Raw genomic sequence first — 25,156 nt, 5'->3', positions numbered from 1 at the left:
TGCTGTCTTCGACGCGGCTGCCAGTTTCACTTGGCCCAGCCAGCCCCGCGACTGAGACAATTGACTGTAATCGCAGAGATTTTTTACAGCGCTCTCACCCGGGATTGGAAAACTCTGGGGACTTTGAAATCCAGCTGGATTTGTCATCAGGGGACCCAGATCCCAAGCCTAGCTCAGCCCCTCTTCAATTTCCTGCCACTTTAAAACCCTTAACACCCCCTAGCCATCATTGACTTTTAGGAGTGAGGAAAGTATTTTCCAAAGACTTTTTACTTTGATCGTTGTGAATAAAAAGAAAAATCCAAGGATGAGAGTTGCATTATAAACCCATTTTATAGGTGGAGGAAACTGAGACCCAGAGAGGAAAAGGCTTTTCATAGAGCTAGTAACTGAGATAGGAGCCAAGCCCCCTTCACCCTTCCAGCCATGTTGCCGGCTTGCTTTCTCATCTGAAAACCGGGCATTTCTCCTCGTTAGTCAATGGGACCGGCTGAGATGTGCTCAGAGGGGCTGCGGTTCTTAGCTTCGGTTTTCTGAAATGATACCTCATTCATGGGTGTCCACACGGAACCCAGTAACTCGAACAGTGGGAGAGGCTTCAGTGACCTGGGCCTCCTGTGGGGAAGCGATGTTCCAAGATGGGTCAGTGTCTCTCGTCCCACTGCCAAGAGCTGGAGCCTTGAATGCAATTTAATAAGTTAGATCCCAAAACTGAGGGAGGATTTAGGGCAGATCACACTGTGGTTTCTCTACTATAATTAAAAAGCCCAAGACTATAATTCAAGTGAACTCTCATTAGAAGACTAAATAGGTTATTTTCCTCATGACTCAGTTAGAAGATTGTGGGTTAGACCTTGGAAGAATCAGCCTTCCAGGTGCTGGAAAGACAGGTGAGAGCCGCAGAGGTTGGGAGGCCCCAGATCTCAGAGGCCCAGTGAAGCTTCGAAGCCATCCGGGGTGAGCCCACCCACGAATAAGAGTCCACTGCCCAGCAGATACGGAGGCCCTCCAGCATGAGCGAGGGAGGTCACTGCCTCTGGAGGCTGCCCATTCCACAAGGCCAAATCTACCCTCATTCCTAGGTCTGTCCCCAGAACAATAAAGCAACCCCTGATCTGTAGCATTTGATGACTTCCAAGGTGTAAATATTCATACTGAAAATTTAACAACCGGCTCTTTATCAACCTGCTTAGGACCATTCATCTCTGTCTCTGCAGATCTACCCACCCATCCTAATATAAGCTCCCATTCAATACAACTTGGTCACTGGGCTTTCTCTCTTCACTGCTTCATAGGGTTTTTGGTCTCCCAAGGGCAGGCCTCTATCTCGGTGCCTCTGGTGCCTGGCACACAGTAGTGCCTTCAGAATAGTCATTAAATTGAAATCAGGCACAGAGGGAGGGGAGGAATTAAGCTCCGGCCCATTTAGGCCAGATGTTATCAATAAGGAGAAATAAGAGGCTGCCCCAGGGCTTCAATTCCTTTCTTCCAAAAGGGAAGGTGTTGCTGGAGCAGTCCATGTGAAAAAGATCTAGGGGATCTAGGCCAACTTTGTCCTGCTTGGCCCTGGGGACAGACTTGCTTTATTGTTCTGCTGATTACCTAGGCTTCAGAAAGTGATGAAAAAAATGTTAAGCATAACCTTAAAAGTTTTTTGTGCTTTCTTCCCCCCCGCGCCCCCCCCCCCCCCGGAGAACCAATTGTTAAACATGTACCATCATACCAGGTCATAAATGATCATCTATGACACTTCATGGGTGTTTGTGCTTAACCAGTTTGACTCAGTCATAAGGGAAAACTTCATTTTGAAGTAGAAGATTTCTAGAAATGATTGTGATATTTAAAAAACTCATTAGCAGCAGTGAAACTGAAAATGTGAAAGAGTGAGGGAGGAGAGAGGGGAGCCGGTTGTTAAATTTACAGTATGAATATTTCCACCTTGGAAATCATCAAATGCTACAGATCAGGACTTACAGCAGTGAAACTTAAAACATGAAAGAGTGAGGGAGGAGAGAGGGGAAGGAAGGAGGAAGGGCCTGAGTTCAAGAGAGCCCCAGGTACGACAACGTTCCTGCTTGCTGCGTTGTCTGTTCACGTTGCTGGCCGTGGGTCTCAATCCTGACACCCCCAAAGTGCCGGCGCAGACCTAGGGTGGCTCACAATTAGCAGGCTTATTTGTCAGGCCCGGCTGGGCCCTGGCTAGCTGTGCAACCAGGGGCGGCTGCTTTCTGGCTTCTGTAGTGAAGGCTTTAGATTGAATGATCTTGATGTTCATTGTCCCTGGTATAATCTGGCGGGCGCCTGCCTTGCTTCAGGCCATCCAAAGCCAGTCTTGAGATCGCTCTGGGCCAGGCAATGTTGGGACCAAGAACCCCAGGGGCCCTTCCCTAGGAAGCTTCTCTTTGGGCTCTTTCTGCATCCACACGTGTAACATCCGCCCTTCTCAGTCCCATCACCTGGCCCCAGAGAAGTGAGTCGGCGGGGAGCCGGGTGTCAAGTGAGCTGCAGCCTTGGAGCTCGAGCCTCTAAAGCAGGATGTGGACTAAGCCTGGAGGGCTTTGTTGGAACCTCTGGGGGAGCTCCCAAAATACGGACTAAAGAGTTAATCTGAAGAGCAAGGAACAGTGGGATGACACGATCAGACCTGCCCTTTAGAAATCTCAAGATGGAGGCTGCAGGGAGGATGGGCTGGGACTGGGGGAAAGGATGCTGGGTAACAGTGTGCTGAGAGATGCTGAGGGCCTGAAACAGGGAGGGATCCATGGGAGTGGAACAAATGGAGAGAGATGATCTCCCTGGAAATGACAGATGATTGGAGGGGGGCAGGAAAGCGAGGCAGGTTTTATGGGGGGAAGCTAGCTGCAGTGAGAGGGGTACTTACTCCCCAGAGACTGCAGAGCATTTTGAGGTAGGGCCAGAGGGATGAATTCCATTCGAACAAGTTGAGTTTGACATCCGGGAGGACGTTACGGTAGAATGTCAAAAGAGGTCAGGGCTTGATGCTCAAGAGCAAGATTTCTAGATCTGAAAGTTAGAGGTGGCAATTGGCCCATGGGAGTTGGTGAGCTCTTCAAGATGGAGGTCTGGGTAAATAGAGAAGAGATGATGAGCTTCGAGGGCCAGGAGCCAGCGGATCATCCATCCAAGGAAACTGAGGAGCAATATCCAGACAGGTGGGGAGACAGGTCATGGAGGAGGGTGTGTGGGACCGGTGGTGTCAGAAAACTGTGGAGGACTCTAGTGAAATGGCCACCAGGCGAAGGCTACAGAGTATTGCTTTTGCTGGCTTCCTTGGCCTTGGGAGAACAGTTTTAAGTCAAGAGTGGGTTTGGGAGCCAGTCTCCAAGGGGTGAAAAGTGAGCAGTAAAAGGGAAGTCGGTGTAAGGGGCAGTGAGGTCAAAGGAAGGGGTCGGTTCATTTGAAGGATGCAGGGACTTGGATGTTTGTTGGCAAATGGGGAAAGAGCTCCCAGGTAGATTGTATAATGTGGCTCAGTCCCTTCCCTCAAGGAACTAATAGAAACATAAAACCTGGATAAAAATCACTCTGAGGGAAACTGTGGTAAGTCTCGAGAGGAGGACAGAGTGCTCTGGGGATGGTTTCCAGCTGGAGATCCCAGGGAAGGCTTCACAAAAGAGCTGGCATTAGATTTGGGGCTGGGAGGCTGGGCTGGACTGGGTTGCAGGGGATGCTGAGGCTGGAGGCGGACCGTCCCAGGTCCCTGGAATTAGAAAACTAACCAGAGCCAGCCCAGTGGGGGGGGGGGAGGGGGGGGCACTGACTCATCATCACCTCGGCAGCCGGCGGGGCTTTCCGAGCCGACTCGAAGTGGGTTCTGCCAGCCACGCGGACGTTAAGCTCGCCCGTGCGACTGACTCCCTTCTTTTCTCTTTACTCTGTCCAGCGGCCACATTTATGGAGCACTGGAAGAGAAAACAGATGCGGCTCAACTATATATGGGACCTGACGGGGTTCGAGGAGGAAGAGGTCAGTACCACAGGCTGCATCTGGACCCTTCACTCGCCTCTTGGTCGCCGGGGAGTTTGTTTGTAGGTCCCAAAAGAACTTGATGTCTCAGTGTGGTATGGGACGGTAACGTGATCCCTGTCCCAGGGCAGAAGGAAAATCTTGCACGTGGTCTGCCTCTGAACTCATTTTGGGATGTGTTGGAAGCATGTTTGGTTACCAGGGAGACCTGCCCCACGTATGTGCAGGAATGCTTTGGACACACTGGCGCGGTCATGGAGATTCCTGCCGCCCCAGACTCCCCTGGTGCTGTGGGGAAGGTGCTAAAAGCGGGGCCTGGGCCAGGTGGCCCGCTCCAGGCTTGCCCGCCGGCCTTGTCAGGGAACACTAGACAGCAGGCAGCGACTCCCACCGACAAGGCCCGGGCCCAAACCTCCCCCTCCTGGCCGGCTCTCTGCTCACCGCTGCGACCGTTGGGTGTGGTTCGCAGCCAGGGGGTGGAGGGAAGATGGAAACACTGAAGGGGACAAAACCCATTGGCCCTCTGGGATCTAAAAAAAGGAGGGAAGATTCAAAGTGTAATTATGGCTTGGTGGAAGGGCTTGCAGCCAGGGTTCTGTCTCCCCGGGATCTCAGGAGAAATGCCCTCCTTGACTCATCGGTAATTGCCAGTTTCCTTGAGTCCGGGCCCTTGGATCTCGTCACATGAAAAAGTGGGATCATTTATTAGAAACGTTTGGGGCTCAGACCCCAAAGCCTCAAGGGCCGCCATCCAAAAGCCCTCCCCACCATGACGAGTCCCTGGACACTTCATGGCGGGCTCTCCGGGTCTGTTCGTTTTTAAAGCCCTTTTAGACATTTGGGTTAGGAGGGAAAAATCTCCCAAAATAGTCAGACGTGTCTAGGACAAAAGCAGTCATTACAGCCATTTTGATGTAGAGTGACCTTAAAGGTCAGAAGCACAAATATAATTTTATCCCATTCTTCAATTTGTCCCTTGAGGATCCCCCAACATCCCCTAATCGTTCTCCAAAATGGAGCGCCCGAGACCCCACGTGTGTGCCCTGGGCCAAAGGCATTCTCTGGGTCAGTACCGACAAACAGCCACAGCCTGCGAGCCCCCACTGATGTGCTCCCATTTACCAGCTCACCAGAAGGCACAGTCCTTTGTCCCCCGAAAGACATTTAATCAAACAGCCATGAAAATTCAGTGACAAGAAATGGTCCCTGTTATGTGGATACACTCTTCCAAAAGTTACTACAAAAATATTGGAGTATTCTTTTTTTTTTTTTAAACTGAGGCAATTGGGGGTAAGTGACTTGCCCAGGGTCACGCAGCTAGGCCAGATTTGAACTCAGGTCCTCCTGACTTCAGGTCTGATGCTCTATCCACTGCGTCCCTTAACTGCCCCACTACAAAAATATTGGACAGAGAACAAACGTAGAGAACATGGATGGCCAAGGAATATGCGTGCAGGTATATGTAGGGTATATATAAAGTGTGCAGGGTATACACTGGGCAGGAATGGATCACATGTGGCAGGAACGCAGGGGACTCGGGCACACACAGGGAGAGCAGACAAGTAAAGTCATATGTACACATGGAGCCCGATTTAACAAGACTCTCCTGACCCTTATTAGGCTTTATTCGGTGCCAGGCACTGTGCTGAGATACCCGGGACTCACCTTCCATTGTGAGTTAGGAAAAATCTGAGGCAATTAAGGCAAAGAGAAAGGGAATTGGGGGAAGGTCCCTCTTCGGCCGGAGCTCTGCTTGGCGTGGCTGCCACATCCCCACCATGAGTGTCCAATGGACCACAGGGCACTGTGTCTGGGAGGGCCAGACGTGGGGTCAGCAAGGATCGCCAAGCCCGGCTTCTCCCATTTTCTAATGAGGGGCCTGGGTCCAGCGGAACTCAGATTGTAGGAGGATTGTCTTCTGTCAGGGAAGTTAGACCCGCACTGGGGAGATATCGGTCCTGGGTGTGCCTCAGAAGACCTAAGATGGGGAGCAGTGCTGCCGGGTCCTCCTGGGGGGCAGCCCCTGAAAGACCCCGCTTTGGACAGGAGGGAGGGTCCCGAGCATGGCAGCCACTCGTTCACAAGCTGCAGGCCTGGAATTTGAACCCAGGGCCTCTGGCTTCAGAGCCAGCCCCACAACTATGGCGAGGATGGAAAGAGTCCCAGGGCGGGAGGTCTCCAAAGCGACTTTTTGCGCGTGGGGCCGCTCTCCCGGCCAGCAGTGCCTCCAGGCACTCACAGACCAGAAAAGTGAGTGCTAGTGCTCAGACACGGGCCCTGAGGATCCCATCCAGAAGCTCGGCTGTCATTACTCACCCCGGGCTTCCCTCCCGTGAGCCATTCCACCCCATCCTCCGGGAAGTTGCAGGGCGATAGAAAGCTGCTTTACAGGGATGAGTTCCTAAACTCGGGGACCCGCTGGGCATCGGGATGGAACATTCCCAAGCAACCCCTTCTGTCCCCGTGCCAGCTCCACTCTCCCCGGCTTCTCAGCAAAAAGAGAGATTGTGATTTGGAGGGGATGTCTCCCCAGAGCCACTTGAAGTGATTAACAATTTGTTTCTTTCTTCTCCCCCCCCCCCGCCCCCCACTTACTGATCCGTGAAGGAGACCGTCAAGGTTTGGAACTTTTTGTGACTCCATTTCCTTCTCCCGCCCTGTCTCCCCGCAGAAAGGGACTTCCCGCTCACCCTGATGCTCGGCCGGCGTCTCATCTCCTCCCCGCTTCCGGCGGAGCCTTCTTGGCCGGCTCCCCTGCCCGGGAGCCGCTGCCTTCTTCCCAGCAGTGTTGGCATCTCTTAACCCTCGGTCTTTCCTTCTCATTTCTGTTCTCCGAGCCGGGCCGAGCAGAGCGCCTGCTTTTGACGGGGGGCGGGGGCGGGGGTCCTTGCATCCGCCAGTGCTTGCTGAGCCTGTTCTCCCCCGCTCCTGTGACTGCTCTGTGGCCCTTCCCTGGCGCCTGTCTCTGTGGTCAGCGACTTCTCGCGCCGCCTGGGGCCTGCTGCCAGATATCAGAAGCTGCCCCGGGGAGGGGGGGGGCGCAGTTCCCGGGAGGCTGCGAGGAGGAGGGCCGAGGGAGGGGGAGGGCTCCAGAGGGCACAGCTCTGACCTGGCAGCAAGCTCCGGCGACTCTGCCAAAGGGGCCTGGGGAGCAGGTGGCCACGTGTTCCTGCCGGGGCCGGGCTGGCGTCCTGCTTTATAACTGACCTGGCCCCTGGCCTCCTTCCACAGGCTCACCCGCGGGCGGAGTACGAAGCCAAGGTCTTTAAGAAATCCCTTCAGAAAGAATCCCACCAGCACCGGGAGGTAGGTGTCCGCCTGCCCGGCAGGTCTCGCTTTATCCCGAGGGTCACGACCTTTGTGGGCCAGGAATGGCCACTGCCTTCTCTCGGGGCAGGGGGCTCAGCCGGAGGCACGTAGCAAGACGTGCCAGGGGTGAGAAGAGGTAATGGTAAGAATAGTGGCGATGGCCCTGGCACAGCTACGTGTACATGAGTGGGAGAGAGTGCAATGCTCCTAGAGCACTTTGCACAGGATCTCTTATTTGCTTCTCATAACCCTAAGAGGTAAGTACTATGTCATCCCCATTTTACAGATGAGGAAACTGAGGCTGAGGTTAAATAATTTGCCCAAGGTCGCACGGCTGTTAAATGTCTGACATAAGATTTGGACAGTCAGCTTGCTGTGGGCCTGCCCTCGGGAAAGTGGGAATCTGTGGGGGAAAGACTTTGTTGATGTTCAAAAGTAAATGCAAAACATCTTCCCCCAACAATGGGTGGGATGTGGAGGTGGAGAAGGGAGAGGGCTAATGTTTGTGGGAGGGCTCTGGCCAAGAAAAGACCCTTCTAGGATGTCTCAGCTGAGCTGGGGCTAGAAGAGAGAGCAGCTTTCCAGGAGGAGGACAGAAGGAAGGTCACGGTGTGGCTTTGAGGTCATTCTGGGAGGACCTTAAATGCTAACCAGGAGTTTCTATTTTGGCAGCTTAGCTTTTGAGCAATAGGGAGTCCCTGAAGCTTCTTGAACTGGGGAGGATCCTGACTCATCCTGTGCTTTAGGGATACTTTGGAGCCCTGCTTTTGTTCTTAGGCTGGCCAGGCCCTCTTCAAAGCCTCATGGCCCCACAGAAGGACCCCAGAACCTACAGCAGTCATCATTGTGCTGGAGGGGGGACTAGGAGTCAGTATCAGGATTGCGGCTTATGCCCAGAGCTGTAGACTCAGCCCCGAGGTACTTTCATGGGCTCTTGCCCATATTGACATTTGCCAATTGTAGACCTTCCCCCGACTTCCACGAGGAGCCTTGAGCACTCCCTCATTTGGTCACGTCCTGAGGATGAACAAAGCTCTCCGGCTCCAAAATTGGATTTCCCATCAGCCTTTCCAGGTGCTGCCGCGGGGCATCCGGGCAAAGTTGATCCCGGAATTGGGAGGTGCCCGGGCAGGCCTCTGACTAGGGGAGCTTTCCCTGGGCCTGGGCCTGGGCCCCTCATAGCTAATACAGGAAGTCCTTGCCTGCATCCTGAGTCAGAGCCTTACCTTGTACATGTCAACAAGCATTTATTAGACACCTTCAGTGCTGAGTGCTGGGCTGCCTCCCAAAAAAGGATAAGTCCCTTTTGTCAGAGGATAAGGGGAGACAACTGTCACGGACCAGCTGGAGACCAAATGCATGCTGGGAATCTCAGAAGGAAGCCATTAGCACTGAAGGGAACCAGGAAGGAGTTCTTTGAGAAGGTGGGACATGAGCTAAGACTTAGAGAAAGACGAAAGTCCAGTAGGTGGAGATGGGGGAGAGGGCAAGCTCTAGCTTGTGAAGGGACCTACGGAAGGCCAGGAGGCCAGTGCCATGGAGTCACATTGGGGCTAGAAAAGGCTGTTTTATATTTGACCCTGGTGGCCACAGAGAGTTCCTAAAGTCTACTGAGGAGCAAACCCCTTTGCTGGCTGAGTGGAAGCTGGACTGGAGTGGGGAGACACTGAGGAAGGGAGACTCCCAGCAGCTCTGAAGGAGAGGCTCAGGCTGGCGGCCACCCCCAAGGGCACAAAGGAGTGTCTTGGAGAGGTAGAAACAACAGAACTCGGAGAAGGCAGAAGTGAGAGTGAGGAGCTGAGTTTGAGCGCTCTCTGGGTGGCTGGGCAGGGTGGCAGCGCCCTCAACAGCCTGCTCAGTTGGACTGCACCCTGAGAGCCCCTTTAGTGTCTAGTGACTGGCAGCAGATGGAAATCACTAGGGCAGGATCCTTCTCCCTGACTCATTCCCTTGATGGCCCCCAGAAAAAGAATCCTCCTCCCTTTGGCTGCCTTTCCCTCTGCCTGGAGGCCTCTTCAGAATGTGGCTCCCTCCCACACAAAACCATTGCTGCCCGCCACCTCCAGCTGGCAGGGCATTGCCCCAGCCCCAAACCATTCTGGGGTTGTTTTTTGAGCAATTTAAATGTTTTATTAACAAGAACTGAGAGGTTGTTTAAAAAAAAAAAAACGGCGATTTTAGTTGTTCTATTAACAAGAAGGAGAGGTTACTAAAAAGAATGGTGATTTTAATCGTTTTATTAACAAGACCGAGAGGTTATTAAAAAGAACGGCGATTTTAGTAATTTTATTAACAAGATGAGAGGTTATTAAAAAGAACGGTGATTTTAGTAATTTTATTAACAAGATGAGAGGTTATTAAAAAGAACGGCGATTTTAGTCGTTTTATTAACAAGACCGAGAGGTTACTAAAAAGAACAGCGATTTTAGTAATTTTATTAACAAGATGAGGGTTAAAAAAAAAACGCGATTTTTAGTTTTTATTAACAAGAACCAGATTATTAAAAAAGAACAGATTTTAGTAATTTTATTAACAAGATGAGAGGTTAAAAAAACGGTGATTTTAGTTGTTTTATTAACAAGACCGAGCGTTTACTAAAAAGAATGGCGATTTTAGTAATTTTATTAACAAGACAAGAGGTTATTAAAAAGAACAGCGATTTTAGTCATTTTATTAACAAGACAATTTTCTGCGTCTCTTAACATTTTTTTTTTCCCCATCTTCTGGGGAAAGCCCTGGGGGGAATGGGGAAACTCACCTACCCTCCCTCCAACAGGGGCTCCTCGAAAGCAAGAATTTCTCTGAACTTCCCAGCATCTCTCCCAACATGGGTCCTGGGTGATAAAGCTTGTGTTTAACAATTCAACCCACACTGAACTAAGAAGAACCAGCAGCATTTCTGGAGCACCAAAAGCTTGGTGGGCGCTTTCTGTGCATTTGTCTGCCAACAAACTTGGGAGCCAGGTCTTTTTTTCACCTTCAGAGCAGGCCCCAGAGCCCACATGGCACGGTGGAAGCGTCGTAGGATTCCTGACTGGGCCCCCAAAGCACCTTAGATTTTGGCCATCTTGATCAACTCTCCCATTTGACAGATGGAGGAACTGAGGCCCTGAAAGGGGTCACCTGACTGGTAAGTGGCAGAGTAAAGAATCTCATCATCAGCCACAGTGCAAGAATGGGCCCAGACCGGTCCCTCAGGAAGAAAAAAAGCAACAAAATGGGAGACATCTCGTCCTTCCTCGATTGTGGTTCCATGGGGGAAGGGGATTGTGCCAGTGGAGAGCTGAGGAGACCATCGGGATCTCTGCATCCAGTCCCTTCGTTTTCCAGGGGGAAGGAGGAACCCCAAGGCACAGTGTGGTATAACAGGACTCGGGGGGAAGCATTTGTGACCCAACCCCTGCACCGGAGTCTTCCCGGGAAATGGGGGAAATACGGAAATTTGGGGCAAGTCTGGGGGCCAGGCAAGGGACGAAGGAGGTAATTTCCCGGAAAGGGGAAGGGGGCTCCTTCCAGACAGGAACCCCGGGCAAATCCAGAGAAAGGACCAAATTTCCAATTTCCAACCCTCAAACTCCTGCCACCTCTTTCTCTAATGTGAATGCCCCCACACAGGGCCCCCCACCCCATCCGATATTTCCAACCCAGAACCCTTGCCCCAACCCAAATAAGATCCCTTGGAGGCTGCCCCTCTAGGTCCCAACTTCCCAGCCCTGGCTCCACAAAGAGGGCCCCATTGGCGGGAACCCTCTTCTTATTTCTTCCCAACCCTTTTTCAAGTCACCCCCTCACCCCCTTTTTTTAAATTGGCTAAGAAAACCAGCAAAAACAAAACCCCCTGGTGGGGCAGGCGAAAACAGCCAGACACCCTTTTGGCCCCACCCCCTTTCCCCTTTTTATTCCCTTTTCCCCCTCTCTCAAAGGACATTCCAGGGACCCCAAAAATTATGGAGAAAAAATTTAAAAACCAAAGGGTAAATATGCATTTCCTTTTCCAAAACCAAAAGGTTTGGTTAGAACCCAAGTAAGGGATCCTCCCCACACTCCCTCCCCACCAACCTCGGCTTTGCCCGACCACTTTCTCTACCCACCCAGCCAGGGAGACTCCACACTGGCCCGACGGGATTTTTTTGAAGGTGATTGAATTTTCCCACATGCAATTTGTTTACCTGGAGGACTCCCCTTAAGTCCTTCCCCCCACCGCCAGGAAGGAACTGCCCAACTGGGATTTTTGAAAAACAACGGAGCGGTTCCAACAATGGATTTTTGACCAGGACCTTATTTCCCAAGTCCTTCCCCCTACCCCAGGGAATCCCACTTGCGCCAAGCCAGGATTTGTTTTGGAAGGAAGGGCAAAATTCCACATAAATTCCTCCGCATAGATATTTTACCAGGAGGACTCTTCAATTCCCAGTCCCTCCCCCCACCCCAGGGAACCTATTGCAGCCAAGGATTTTTTTGGAAGGAAGGGTGCGGGCGGGTTCCTGCGGAGCGGTTCCCCTTTTGATGGACATGTTTGACCTGGAGGACTCTTCAGCTTGCCCGGAGTGCCCATGCCCACCTAGCCACCAGGGAGAGCTCAGTACTGCGCGGCCGAGCCGGGATTTGTTTTGGAAGGAAGAGCGATGTGAACGGTTCCTGCCACATGATGGAAGTGTTTGACCCGGAAGACTCCTCAGCTTGCCCGGAGTGCCCGTGCTGTTTTTGCTGAGCGTGCTGCCCCCTTGCCCCCTGGCACGGTCTGCAGGGATGTTTTACTTCATAAATGGCACTTTGATAGTTGAGAAAAACCAGAGTCCTCCAGCCCCCTCCAGGAAAGCCGACCAGGTCGATGGCGTGTTTCTCAGTAACCGCGCTGCCTCCCAAGCTTGATAACCATCTTCTTGGCTCTCATGGCAAGAGGGGGAAATGAGTAGGTTGCACAAGGGGGCTCAGCGCCTGCTGGGTGAGGGCAGCAAATGGCCGTTTGACCCTCGATGAGCTTATTTCAGCCTGATCTGGAGGAGATAAACGCCTCTTCTGGCCTGAGGCAAGCCAGGTTCCCCTCGCTTAGGAGGGGCCAGAGCACATGCTGATCCCCCCCTCGGGGGTTGCCCCCCGTTTTGTGCTCATCACATGCATAAGCCTCCTCCTTCCCGCCAGGGCAGGGATACGTGACATTTTTTTTATGTTCTAGGTCTATAAGGAGAAGCTAGCGGGAAGGCCCCCCCCACAACCAACAATCGATCATCTTCATGGTAGTGTTAAAAACCAAGGCCCCAGGGCCCGGGGACCCGGGTGGCAAACCCCTTTGGCCACTCTGGGGAATAGGCAGAATCCCCCCCACCCCCCCCTAACATAAAAATGAAAAACCAAAAAAAAGGGGGCACCTTTAAACCCATCCAGGAGGGCCCACTCTCTGGGAGGGAACCCCAACACACCAATCACCTTTCCCAACCACCAGAATTTCCTATCCAAAAAACACAACAAAATAAATAATAATTTTAAATGGGCCGCTTCAAACCCACAGAGGACATCTATGCCAAAATTTGGATAACCCTACTCTGCATCAACCAAAGTTCAAAATCCCCCTCAACACACATTTACCTTGGGCAATCACCACCCTTTTTCCCCCCTCTGAAAAGGCAAAAAAATGGCAAACCCCTCGGGATCTTCAAAAAAGAGAAATACCAAAAAAAACAATTCCCAGAATTGGGCCCCCCACACAATGAAAACTGAGGCCAGGGTACATTTCCCAGGGTCCACTCTCATCAGACTGGGCAGGTTTAACCCCAAACTTTCCAAGGCCACCAATCCCATTTTTCAGGAAAACAAACCAAAAGCTCCCAACCCCTCCCCGGGAAACTCCTGCCAGGAAACCCCCTCATTTATGCAAAATGGGAAACTGGACCCCCTCATTTCCCTCATCTTAAAAGAAAAAAAGCACCTTTACACCTATGACACCCCGATAAAACCACATTAGGAACGCCCACCTAACCAAACACAGGTTCAATCCCCAGAAAGGGCAGGGCGCCCAACAAAATATTGGGAAACTTTCTCTTTTTGATGCCCCAAAACGAAACAATTGTCTGTTCCCTCCCTAGTATGCAAACAGTGCCCCCACAGAAAGCAAAAGTCTCCAAAAGCCCAGCCCGCCCTCAGGAAGCCACATCGTTGGCCCAAAGGGCCAAGGGCCCCACCCCAACCCGCCCCACTCACCCAACCTCATCCGTTGGGAGGCAAAAACACCCGATTTCCCCCCAATGGGCACGCCCCTTGCCGGGTATCCCAAAAGATCCCGCCCCCATGGGCCAACCACCCCGCCGCCGGGCAATCCCTGGCCGCTGCCACCTCAATTCGCCACTCCCACACACCCCACCCCTTTACCCCAGATCATGGCAAAACCCCCGGGGCGGCAACCCCCTCCTCAAACCCTCCTTCCCTTTAAGGTCCCAAACGGACAAAACCCGGGAAAGCTCATCTTAACCTTCCTGAATTTTCAACGCCCCCCCTCCCGGGCTTTCTTCCCGGGAACCCACAAAGAAAAATTCCCCCCCCCCACACCTCACTCCCATCAGGGGTCCCCCCAACACAAAAATCCCCAGGAAAAACCCTTTTCCCAAATCCTTTTTTTTTTTTTCCCCCCCCCCCCCCCCAACCTTGTTTTATGATTGGAAAAATAGAAAAAAAAGAAACAAGAAAGAAAAAGAAAAAACAAAAAAAGGGAAGAAAAGAAGAAAGGGAAAAAAAAAAAGGGGAAGAAAAACAAAACAAAACAAAAAAAGGGACAGAAACAAAAAAGGGAAAAAAGAAAAACAAAAAAAAAAGAAAGAAAAAAATAAAAAAAAAAAAAGGGAAAAAAGAAAAAAGAGGAAGAGAGAAGAAAAGAGAGAAGGAGAAACAAAAAGAGAAAAGGAGGAAAAAGACAAGGGGAAGGGGGGGCAGAGAGAAGGGAAAGAGAGGGAGAGAAAAAAAAAGAAACAAAAAAAAAAAAAAAAAAAAGAGAAGGGAGAAGAGGGGAAAGGAAACAAAAAAAGGGAAGGAGGAAAGGAACAAAAAAAGACGGGACTGGAGCCTGTCTTGACCATCATCAAGGCCAGAATGGTCCTGCCTCCCATCAGGCCACCAGATCTTTATTGGGCGGGGGGGTCTGCCTTGTGGCCCGCCAGTGTCTGGCCAGAACAGGGCGTGCTCCTGGGCTACCACACACTGCCTGGGCCAAGATGGCTCCGGAGCTGGTCCAGCCTCTGTTGGGAGGCAGAGCTCATCGTCCTCCTGGCCCCCCCACCCCTTTGCCCTCCATCCATGGTTTTCTTTGGGGGAAGATAAACGTCTTTCTTCCCGCCTCTCCCGCCCCCCCAAGGGATGTTCTCAGGCAGGCAGGGGCCAAGTGGAGGTCCAGGGGCCATTGTGGGAGCAGATGAGAGCGTGGAGATGTCTGGCTCACTGGGCAGTGGGGGAGGGGGAGGGCGCCCGTCCCATGATGCCCCAGGAGCTCAGCCCATCCCCGCCTTCTCCTGTTTGCGGGCCCCAGGGAACTACGCCACATTTCCCTCCTTCCCAATAAAAAGGAAGCCCTTCCCTTGGCTCCCACCAACCCGGGCCTTTTTCCCCCTGGCCCTTGGGACCCTTCCTGGGGCAGCAGAGGGGAGCAGCGGAGCCAAGGGCAGCGACGGCCAAATTTCCTTTGTCCCTCCCAACCCTTTCCCCCCCCTTGTTTGTTAGCCCCCCGTAAACATCTCCCCACCCCAAACAACTTAAAAACAACGCCCACCCCCAAACCAACCGCCGCCACTCAACACCAGCCTCCTTCAATTCTGGGTCCCTCCAACCCCACTCATCTCCCAGAACGGCCGGGCGGGCTACCTTGGCAAAATCTCTGCACTCCCCGGGACAGAAAGGGTTCCGACCTGAGGGGCCCCCTTCCTGTGTCCCGGCCCCCGGGCCCATGACTCTCATCCACTCACATCATTTCCACTATCCAAACAACCGTTAATCCATCCCGGGAACCAAACGGGAGGGGGGACCCCTCCCTTCTGGGCTGACACCCTACTGGGACTGGGGGATCCCAAACCCCTCCCCCAACCCCTACATGGGGCAACCCAAATTTTTTCCACCTCCCCCTTATTCCCCACAACCAACACTCGCCACCCAAACCCCGGGTAAAACCCCCCCAAACACCTAGGCCCCTCTCCTCCAAAATAAAAGTTCTTCCCATTGCAACCACCCCCAAGGCACCAAGGGCCAACCAAAACAACCTACCCCTCCCCACCCCAAATAAAGAAGGGCCGGGAAACAGGGGGCCTGGGGGAGGAACCCCCACCCAGGACAAGGCCCCCCACCCCCACCCTCCGATGGGGCGCGGGGCAACCCTAAAAAAAAGGGGATTTCCCCACCCCCCCCACCCCCCTCCCCTCCCCCCGCACCCCACCCCTTTAGGGAAGCACCGGCTGGTTCCCAAAAGATACACCTTTTCCCTTCCAAGCCCGGGCCCCAAAACCTATCCAAAACAAACCCCACCCTTTTAAAACCCAAAAGGGGCCCTAAAAAATGGGGCCCCACCCAACCCCCAACAATCCCGCATCCCACCAACAAAAAGGGGCCCCACCACCACCCAACAAACCCCACACCCCACCCAACATATCCCCCACCACCCAGACAATTCCCCAACCCCGCAACGGGGATGTGCCCCACGGGACCCCGACCAACATTCCCGCACCCCCACCCAACATGATCCCCCAGTCCGGGCCCAACAAAACCCCCCCACCCCACCCAACGGGGAATGGGGCCCCAACCAACCCAACATACCCCCCGCACCACTTGCCCAGGGGAAAATCCCCACGACCACCCAAAAACCCCACGGGACCACCCAACATATCCCCACGGGCCCCCAAATATCCCCAGGACCACCCAGACAGATTTGGGGGATGACCACCCAAACCCCCCCCCAGCCACCCAGTTGGACCCCCTCACCCACGCACCTTTCCCCCCCACCCACCGCCCCCCTGGGCACCCCTCCCCTCCCCACCTGGGGAAACCCCCAGCCTTTGGGCCATCCCTTTGGGCGGCCCCTTCCCGGGCAACGGTGTCCCCTTGCGGCCCCTTCCCCTGGAGGGCGCGGGGCCCCCTCATCGCCCCCCGACCGGGGTGGCGGGGAGGCTCTCCGGGCCCCCCCCGGGGCCCCTTGTGCCGGGGGCCCCGGCCCTCCTCGCCCCCACCCCCGGGCAAACCTGGCCCAGGGGGAAGGGCCCTGGGCCCCTGGGCGCGCCCTCCCCCCCCGGGCCCCGGCACCCGTTGCCCCTCCGGGGCGGGGCCCCTTCCCCGCACGCCCTCCCGGGGTTCCCGGCCTGGGCCGAGGCGGCCCCCCCCGGGGCCCGGGTTTTACCCTATCTTTTTTTATTTTTTCCCCGGGACACAATTTTCCCGGGCTTGTTTTGGGCCGCCCCTTTCCCCCACACGTTGCCAGGGCACGCCGTGGCCTCCAGGGGCCCCTCCCCGCACAGTGGCCGGTCACCCCGTGTTTGGGCCCCTCCCTCCCCGCAAACCCGGTGCCCTCCGCGGCGCCCCTCCCCTCCCCCCCGCACACGTGTTTCCCCCTCCCCAGGGGTTTGGGCCCCCCCCCCCCGCACACGCGCCACCGCCCGCCCGAGTTATCCAGTTCGGGCGCACCCGTTCGTGGCCTCCTTTTCCCGCTGGGCCCTTCCGCGCTCAACAACATCATCGAGATCCGCCTGGACGCCAAGAAGTTTGTGACCGAGCTGCGCAGGCCCGTGGCCGTCCGGGCCAAGGACATAGGTAAGGGGGGGAGGGGCAGGGGGGCAGGCGGGGGGAGGGGGGGGGGGGGGGCTTCCCCGGATCCGCCCCCCGGGGCAGGGCCCGCCTCCCCCCGGCGGCCCAGGGCTCCGGGCGCCAGAAGGGGGGGGGGGGGCCCCGGGGGGGGGCCCCGCCGCCTGTCCCGGGCCCAGGGGGCGGGGGGCTGGGGGGGCCCCCTTTCCCCCGGGGGGCCCCTGGGGCCCTGTGCCCCGGGCAGGGGGGCGGCTTTCCGGGGCGGCCCTCGAGGGCGCCCAGGGGCCCCGGGCGGGCCGGGGGAGCCGGGCGGGCGGAGGGAGCCGACTCCCATGGGAAGCGCCCCCGGGCGCCCCAAAGGGCCTCCCCGCCGCGCGCGGCGGGATCCCGGGCGCCCGCGGCCCCCGTGGGACCCTGTCTCTCCACGCTGAGGATCTCTTGGGCTCCCTCTCCGACCTCCCTGCCGGCCCCGGGTCTGCAGCTGCCTGCGGGAAGGCTCCGGCCGGGCCTTGGACTCCAGGGGCCAAGTCAGGAGCGCCTGGTCCGGAGCCCGCGCTGCTGCTTCCCGGGGCGCCGCGGCCCTTCCCGACCCTCGCTCCGCTCAGCCTCCGCTGCCAAAGCTTGTCGCATCCTCCCTCGGGCCTCCCTGCCCCGGTTCCGGCCTCTCTCCAGCTTGGGTGCCCTCCTCTGAGGCCCCCCTCCCTGTCCCCCCGCCCCGGGCCTCCCTTCCTTTCCCCTTTGGGCTGGAGGGGCCCACCCCGGTTCTTTCCCGGGGCCCAGGCGGGATCAGCACCGCCGGGAACCGGGACCTGGGGGCCCAGGCCGGGAGGGCGGGGGAAGACCCGGGGCGCCCCGCCCACCGCCCGCCCGCCCGCCGGGCGGATCCTTGCCCGCTCTGGGGAAGTGGACACACCTCCAAAGCCCCTCCCCCAACCAAGGGGAAACTGGCCCCTTTGGCCCATTGCGCACCAAAGGTGGGAGGGCCCGGGCCCCTGCCCACGTGACCTTCCCTTCCCGGCCTCTGCCGGACGGCCGGGCACCAGGAACGTGAGGAGAGCCGGCCAGCGACCACCGGGCCTGCCGAGCCCCTGCCCGCGCCCTGGTGCCAGTCAGGCCGTTCTCCCCCCAGGCCGGGCATAAGGAGAGCGCCTCCTCCTCTGGCCCCACGCCCCCTCCCTCTCCGTCTCTGGGGCACGCAGATTCATGTCCGGCCCTGACTTGTCACCTTTGTGGGAGGACAGAGCAGCCCCCACCTGCCCCCGCACCCTCCAGCTGCCCCAGCTAAGGCTCTGGTGCTCCCCCTGCAGGTGGGCCAGCGGCTTCCTTGGCTGAGGGGCCGTTTCTCAGCCCGTGCCACAGGCTTGGGCCCTGCCAGCTAGTGCCCGCCCTCGAACCCTGGCTCACTGGCTGACCCCACGGGCATTAGCCAGGCTCCCGCCTGCAGAACTCCCACTCGGGCCAGCTCAGGGAACCACGGGGCTCTGCTTCACCTCGAAGCCACATCTGCGCCGGGACCCGACAGCTCCTGGTGCCTCTGCCCCGGCTTCCGGGCGGTCTCCTCCGCAGCTTGGCCCATGGCTCCTTCAGCCGGTCTGGAGCCGGAGGCCTCCCTCCTGGGACCCACGGGGTGAGCCACGGTCCTTTCGACGATCCCTCAGGCCGGGCTCAGAGTGCCCCGGTGATGGAACCTCATGGTCCCCCAGCCGGCCCCACCCATGCTGTCCTAGCCTTTCTTCACCTCAAGCCCAGGTTGGCTTCTGGGCAGGGATCAGGCAGCATCACCCGTTGGTCACCAAGCCTTTATTGAGCACCTACTGTGTGCCAGGCCCTGGCTGGGGACTGAAGAGACTGCGTAAAGTCAGACATCAGTCCTGCCCATGAGAGCCATCTCTGCCGAAGAAGACGGAACGGGGAGTGCCAGCCATGGCAGCTGCTGCCAAGGAGCTCCAAGGGGGCGGGGCCTCAGGCAGAGAGAGAGCAGCAGCAGCAGCCCCAGAGGGCCCAGGATGGTGTTAGGGAGGGGAAGGAGGGCTTGTTCCAGACAAAGAAGCACAAGCAGAAAAGAGCACCAACCTTACCCACGCTGCGGAGGGTGAGAGGGGAGCCCGCATCAGAAACAAGCTCGGGAAAAGCACCAGCCTGGGAGGCCCAGCGGAGCCCGCTCTAGAAGCTGCTGGGGCTCCCTGCTCACGTCCATCCTTGGGTCTCGTGGCACTCATGGGCCCCCCATGAGGCTTTCTGGTCGCTGATAAAGGCTCTTTATGGGCTGCTTCTCCCCCCTCCGAGCCTGAGCCTTCTCATCCCGATCCGGCTGCCCTCCTGCCCCATACCCGCAGTCGCCTCCTCGAGGGTCGGAGCAGGGCCAGCCTCCTGCCCTCTCACCCCAAAGGTGCAGCCTTCCTTTGCCCAGCCCGGGGCCTTCCTGGCCACCTGTGCCCCACGCTGCAGCCCGGTCCGGGCCGACAGAAAGAGGGGAGCGATGCGGCTGTGGCGTGAGCGGCAGCAGCTGGCGACGTCCGCTGGGGCCCCGCTGCTGCGGGTAATGAGAGGATGAATGATGCCGTGTATACTCCCAGGCCGAATTTCTCCTCCTGTGTTTACACAGGCCATCAGGCAGAAGCCCGCCCTCCCAGGCACCCCCTCTTAATATAAACTGGCCGGTGGCAGGGCTGGGAATGATTTACTCACGAGCACCAGCCGGGCTTCCACAGCCTCCTCTACCTCAAGGATGGCCTGAGACCCTGCAGGCCCGGGGGCCCTCGGGAATTCTGTCCTCCCCCCAGGGCTGGCCTGCCCGCCAGCTCCCAGCATTAAGTTGGTCCCTGGGATGAATGGCCCATGGCGCCGGGTTCTGGCCCCGCTCCGGTGGAGTTAGAGACCCTTCAGACGGCCCAAACGGAAGCCGGACCAGCCTGTGTTTATATTGGGAGGCTTTTCTAAGCAAATAATGGGTGTCAGCAAGGGCAGCTCTTCCAGAGCACTTACTGGGGAGAAGGCCTCGGGAAGCCCTTCAGAGGGGCCGCTTCCTTCCAAACAGCAGATAAGCTAATTACCAAGTAGGGTCTGGCATTAAAGCAGGTTCCTCAAGGGCCCCTCCTCCCCACCCTGCCCTCGCTCCAGTTCCAGCCTATCCCACCCCCACCTCCCTCCCACTGTGGAGGAGCAAAAGAGCTGCTGTCGCATCTGGTCCTCAGCCGGGCCGCACTGACCGCATTGGGGCACCGTGGTGACCTCAAAGACGGAGGCCCTCACTCTAACCTCATCTGGGGCTTTTTTCTTCCTCTAGGCAACTGGTACAATATTCTGCGATGTTTAGCAAAACTGGCCGTCATCATCAACGTAAGTGCAGTGCCCGGCCCGGGAAGGGAGGGCGTCGGTGAGGGCCTGGCTGGGGGGGGGGGGGGGGGGGGGGGGGGGGGAAGGGTGCATGCACAAGGGCAGGGGACTCCAGAGCCGCTGTGGGGTCCCGGCCTTCCCTGGCCTCCTGTCCCGCTTCACCCCCCAAATGGCCGTTTGACTGATGGGAAGAGATGAGGTCACTGGTCTTCACTGGCATTCGTGTTTAAACCTGGATAAAAACCTGATTTCCCTCCAGTCTGATCTCTTGAGATCCTAGCTCCAAGGCAGGGGGATCTTAGAGACCCTGGAGTCCACACCTGACATTTAAACGGCTCGGGGTGAGTGAGTTGCCCCACATCACACGAGCATTTTAGGCTGGATTCAAACCTGGGGCTTCCCGGCTCCGCCCGGCTGTCTATTTTAGTACTCACAGGGAGTTGCCTAGATTGGGCTTTACAAACAAACCAGACTTCTTTTCCATAAGCTCAGGAAGAGGCCATAGGATTCAAAGCTCAAAAACTTCAGAGGTCAGATAGTGGCAGATGGAGAAACTGAGGCCCAAAAGACATTGGCCCATGATCCCATTCATCACCACTGCTGCAACTGAGCTCCACCCCCCTCCCCCAACCGGGCTGCCCCCAGAGAGGCTGGGTCCTGGGAGAAGAGCTGGGCTTCTCAGGCTCTCTGTGGTCCTGTGCCCGGTTTGCCACGGCTCTGCCCCATCTCGTGCCCTCGGAGCGCCACAGCTCTCCCATCCCTTCAGCAAGCCGGGGTCCGAGGAGGCCCGTGCTGACGGCCTCTTGCCTGATTTCCTGCCAGATTTTGTAGCCATGGCTTCCTTGCCTTCCTCGCTGCTGTTCCCATCCCGCCTCCCACCAGGCAGCGTTGGCAGACTCCTCTCCCTGGACTCTGCTAGAGGGAGGTTTATGTCACTTTGCTCGGGCTCCAGACCCGACGCCTTGGAAAGGAGAGACCCGCACTTAGCTTGGTTCTGCCGGGCCTGGGGGCCGCTTCACACACAACCTCCTTGGCCAGTTCCCTGGGCGGGCAGGTGGGGGCAGCTGGGAGCTGTCCTCAGAGCCCCATGCCCTCCAGGCGAGGCCAGTGGCCTCTTGCCCAAGGAGGCCAGGAGTTTGCTAAGCCTGTCCTTGGGGCAATCAGCAGCGACTTACACAATCTACAAGACAGACACCTGTTGTGCCCGAAGCCCAGGGAGACACCCAGCCGTTACCCTAACGCGATCTTCTGAGAAATCTTATCTAAAATAGACTGGCAGTGCGCCCTCGCCTCGGGCTCCCCGAGGCAGCTCTGGAGCTGGAAGAGCTGTGTGTGGGTGCCGCCTCCACGCCAGGGATTCCCCAAAGCGTAGACAGAATGGGCCCCCTCCTTGCCAGGGTGTGGTTTGAAAAGCAACCTCAGTTACCCTCACTGGCCTTTTCCCAGGGCTAAATTTCCCCAAGACTCTAGGCCTCCTTCCGATAAACAGTCTGCAAGAAACTGAGCGTGGATGGGCAGCCATTATCAGCCCAGCTGGGCTGGATTTACCAGGTTCATGAGGATTCTGAAGAATTTGGATATGGGACCAAGGAGTTTGGGTCAGGGGATGGAAGAAGGCCGGCTATGGAACAGAGCTGGGGCGTTGGGTTGGACAAGGAGATGGGGCATGTGGAACTAAAGGGCCTGGAGCATTGGGCTGAGGGGTGCGGAAACGAGAGGGCATCTCCAGGAAGTGATTCTCTCCACTTCCTCCCCCCCCCCTTCCTCCTCCCTTCCTGTTTTTCCTCCTCTTCCTCCTCCTCCCCCTTCTCCCAAGGGTCTCACTTCATTAAGGAGATCACAAAATGGGAGCAGAACAGGTTTGTCAGGGCAAGTCCTAGGCTAGGATCCCGAGGGGTGTCTTTGTGCCTCTGACTCTTCCTGTGGCCTTCCAGGCGTTCGTCATCTCCTTCACCTCAGATTTCATCCCCCGCCTCGTGTATCGCTACATGTACAGCGACGATGGCTCCATGCACGGCTTCGTGAACCACACGCTCTCCTATTTCAACGTCACTGACTTCCAAGCGGGGACAGCCCCCAATGACCCCATGGAGCTGGGCTATGAGGTGCAGATATGCAGGTAGGAAGTTATAGCAGCCCCTTTAAAAAAAAGCAAATCAACCCCCCCCCCCAAGCAGGGGACATTCTGGCCTACCTTGGGGTTGCAAGCATTGGAAGGAAAGCGGACCAGAGCATCTCACCTTTCCCCCCCCCCCCCCCATTGTGAGCCCAGCTGATGAAGGCAGAACGCCTCATCCTCAGCTTGGCCATCTCTGTCCACAGGTATAAAGATTACCGAGAGCCTCCTTGGTCCGAAAACAAGTATGAGTTATCCAAGGATTTCTGGACCGTGCTGGCCGTCCGACTGGCCTTTGTGATAGTCTTCCAGGTAACCTTGGCCTTTTTGTGGTTTTTACAGCTCCAGAAAAGGAGTTTTCCAGACTCCTCCTGTGGTGTCTAATAACAATCATGGAATCGAGTCCCTAGGGAAGGTCTGGGGCGCCCCAAACAGGAATTCCTTCTCCAATCTCTTCAACAAGGGACCGTCCAGCCTTTGCTTAAAGACATCCACTAAGGGCGAACTTGCGTTCCTCCTTGGGACACTCTCATTATTAGGAGTCTCCTCTCACAGGGAGCTAAATCTGACCTTTCTAGAGCCACTTCTAGGCTCCTTGACAAGCAGAACTTGGGAAACAGGGGTGCAGGCTCAGCCTTCGAACCCCTCGCTGAAGTCATAAGGGAGAGTGACTTCTTATGGTACTAAATGAGTTCTCTTGCACCTCAAAGATCCTCCTACAAAATCCTCCCATACTTCCTGATCCTCAGAGGAAGGTGCCATTAAATATAGGGGCAGAGAGATGGGAGGAGTGGGAATCATTTTGCAGAAGAGCTTTCAATCACCTCTTGCACTGCAAGGGAAAAGAAGGAAGATTCCCTTCCCCTTCCCTCTCCCCCAGGACCTCCATCCCTTAGAAAGTTTAACAGAGAACTCAGCTTGTCCCAAGCAACATGCCCCGAGAAGAAAAGCACAGACTGTTTCTCGGAAATCCTACCAAGTAGATGACTTTCTGCTCTATTATCTATCGCCTTCAAGGGACCACCCGGGAGCCCGCAAAGGGTCAAAGCTTAGGGGTCCTCGGGCCTGTGTCCTCATGATGGTGATTTCCCTTCCCTCCTCCTCCCTCTCTCTCCCCCCAGAACCTGGTCATGTTCATGAGTGACTTTGTAGACTGGATCATCCCCGACATTCCCAAGGATATCAGCCAGCAGATTCACAAGGAGAAAGTCCTCCTGGTGGATCTCTTCATGAAGGAGGAGCAGGGCAAGCAGCAGATGCTGGATATCTGGAGGGATGTCCTCCCGAGTGACAGCTACAATAGCCACAGCCCCACATCCTCCAGGACCCAGAGAAGTAGCTTGACGTCCAAAGGTTCCTACAACGTGGCGGTTTAGCAGGAGGGAGGCCCAGACTTCCAGAACCCTCACTTCCAGTCACTCTGCCTGCAATGCAGTCTGCTCCGTGGACAGCCTGCGGCGGGGTCCAGAGTGAGCCAAAGCCTGGGGAAACCCTCTTCTTGCAGAAATGGAGGACCACGTCCAATGGGACACTTTTTACTTTTCCTTTTTATTTTTTTGCACAAACTGTAATGCAGGGACTCTCTCTCTCTCTCTCTCTCTCTCTCTCTCTCTCTCTCTCTCTCTCTCTCTTTCTTTCTCTCTCTCTCTCTCAAATTCAAGGTTAATAAAAAACAAAGAGTTAATGGTGATGCTCATAGGGTCAGTGCAGGTACTTAGTAGAAACAGTTCTCTAAAGACTCAGTAGTATCTTTTCTCCTGAAAGATGAGCAGAGGTCACGGGAGGAAAAAACCTTTTTCACTTTTTTGATGCCTTAAGATGTAAACCAAGCAATTTTCTGACATGCAAGGTCTGAGCTGCCAGCAGCACAGGGAGCTGCTGGATCACAGGCTAGCTTTAGAGGGGGGGTTTCCGGAAGGAGCTGTCAGAGCAGGACAAGGGAGTCCATTTCTACCCAAGCCTGTTCTTCATATCGGCACTTTCCACGCTGCCATCCGAGAAAGCCCCGTGCTCACCAATGTAGGCAGCAAGGGATTGGAGTCTGGCCTTCAGAGGCCCGGACGTGGTGCATGCTGGGAGGAGGAACTGAGCGTGGCCTGCCATGGCAGGATGGGACCCCAGACCACCCCTCAATATCCCAGGGGCAAATCGCCATCCAGCCTCTCCTCCTTCCCTTATCCCCCCCCCCCATTCTTTGTCAACCCCCAGGCTGCCCTTCATTTTACCTTTAGTTCCGATGAAACCACACTGACACAGGATTATTAGAAGTGAGGCATCTTGAGGGGTATTTTTAGAGGCATTTCACGTTTTAAATAGAAGTCTTACCGACTCAATCCAGAGGAGACAGTCTCAGCTTCATGGTATTTATTGGTTTTAAAAATAAATTATGGGGTGAGATTGATTTTTTTCCTGCAGTTGGTCTAAAATGTACCAGAGGTGGATGGAGTTTATTATGTTAACCAAATATCTCTGAAAGGCATTTAAAAGATTGTTCCTACCAAAGATTTTTATTAATAAAGGGCTTATATTTTGGTAACATGCTCTTCTATCTTTACTTACAGGAATTTCACTAGTGTACAACAATCATTTACAAGGCTTGCTCTACACACACACACACACACACACACACACACTCTTCTCCTA

At 55.7% G+C, this 25,156-nt stretch overlaps 1 protein-coding gene across 1 annotated transcript in view; it reads left to right on the top strand.

Moving 5' to 3' along the window:
- The window catches only part of ANO1 (anoctamin 1), a 157,086-nt gene extending 133,185 nt beyond the window's left edge, over positions 1-23,901 (top strand). Inside the window, exons 14-22 of the mRNA XM_031943607.1 lie at positions 3,905-3,987; positions 6,595-6,606; positions 7,219-7,293; positions 12,473-12,498; positions 16,880-17,070; positions 20,348-20,400; positions 22,332-22,516; positions 22,720-22,825; positions 23,635-23,901. Of these exons, the coding sequence (XP_031799467.1) occupies positions 3,905-3,987; positions 6,595-6,606; positions 7,219-7,293; positions 12,473-12,498; positions 16,880-17,070; positions 20,348-20,400; positions 22,332-22,516; positions 22,720-22,825; positions 23,635-23,889 (986 nt within the window). The 3' untranslated portion in view covers positions 23,890-23,901. The remainder of the gene's footprint in view (positions 1-3,904; positions 3,988-6,594; positions 6,607-7,218; positions 7,294-12,472; positions 12,499-16,879; positions 17,071-20,347; positions 20,401-22,331; positions 22,517-22,719; positions 22,826-23,634) is intronic.
- Positions 23,902-25,156: the final 1,255 nt, after the last annotated feature.

The sequence above is a fragment of the Sarcophilus harrisii genome, chromosome 6 (assembly GCF_902635505.1).
Source record: "Sarcophilus harrisii chromosome 6, mSarHar1.11, whole genome shotgun sequence".
NCBI lineage: Eukaryota > Metazoa > Chordata > Mammalia > Dasyuromorphia > Dasyuridae > Sarcophilus > Sarcophilus harrisii.
This window is presented reverse-complemented; position numbering and strand designations above follow the sequence as displayed.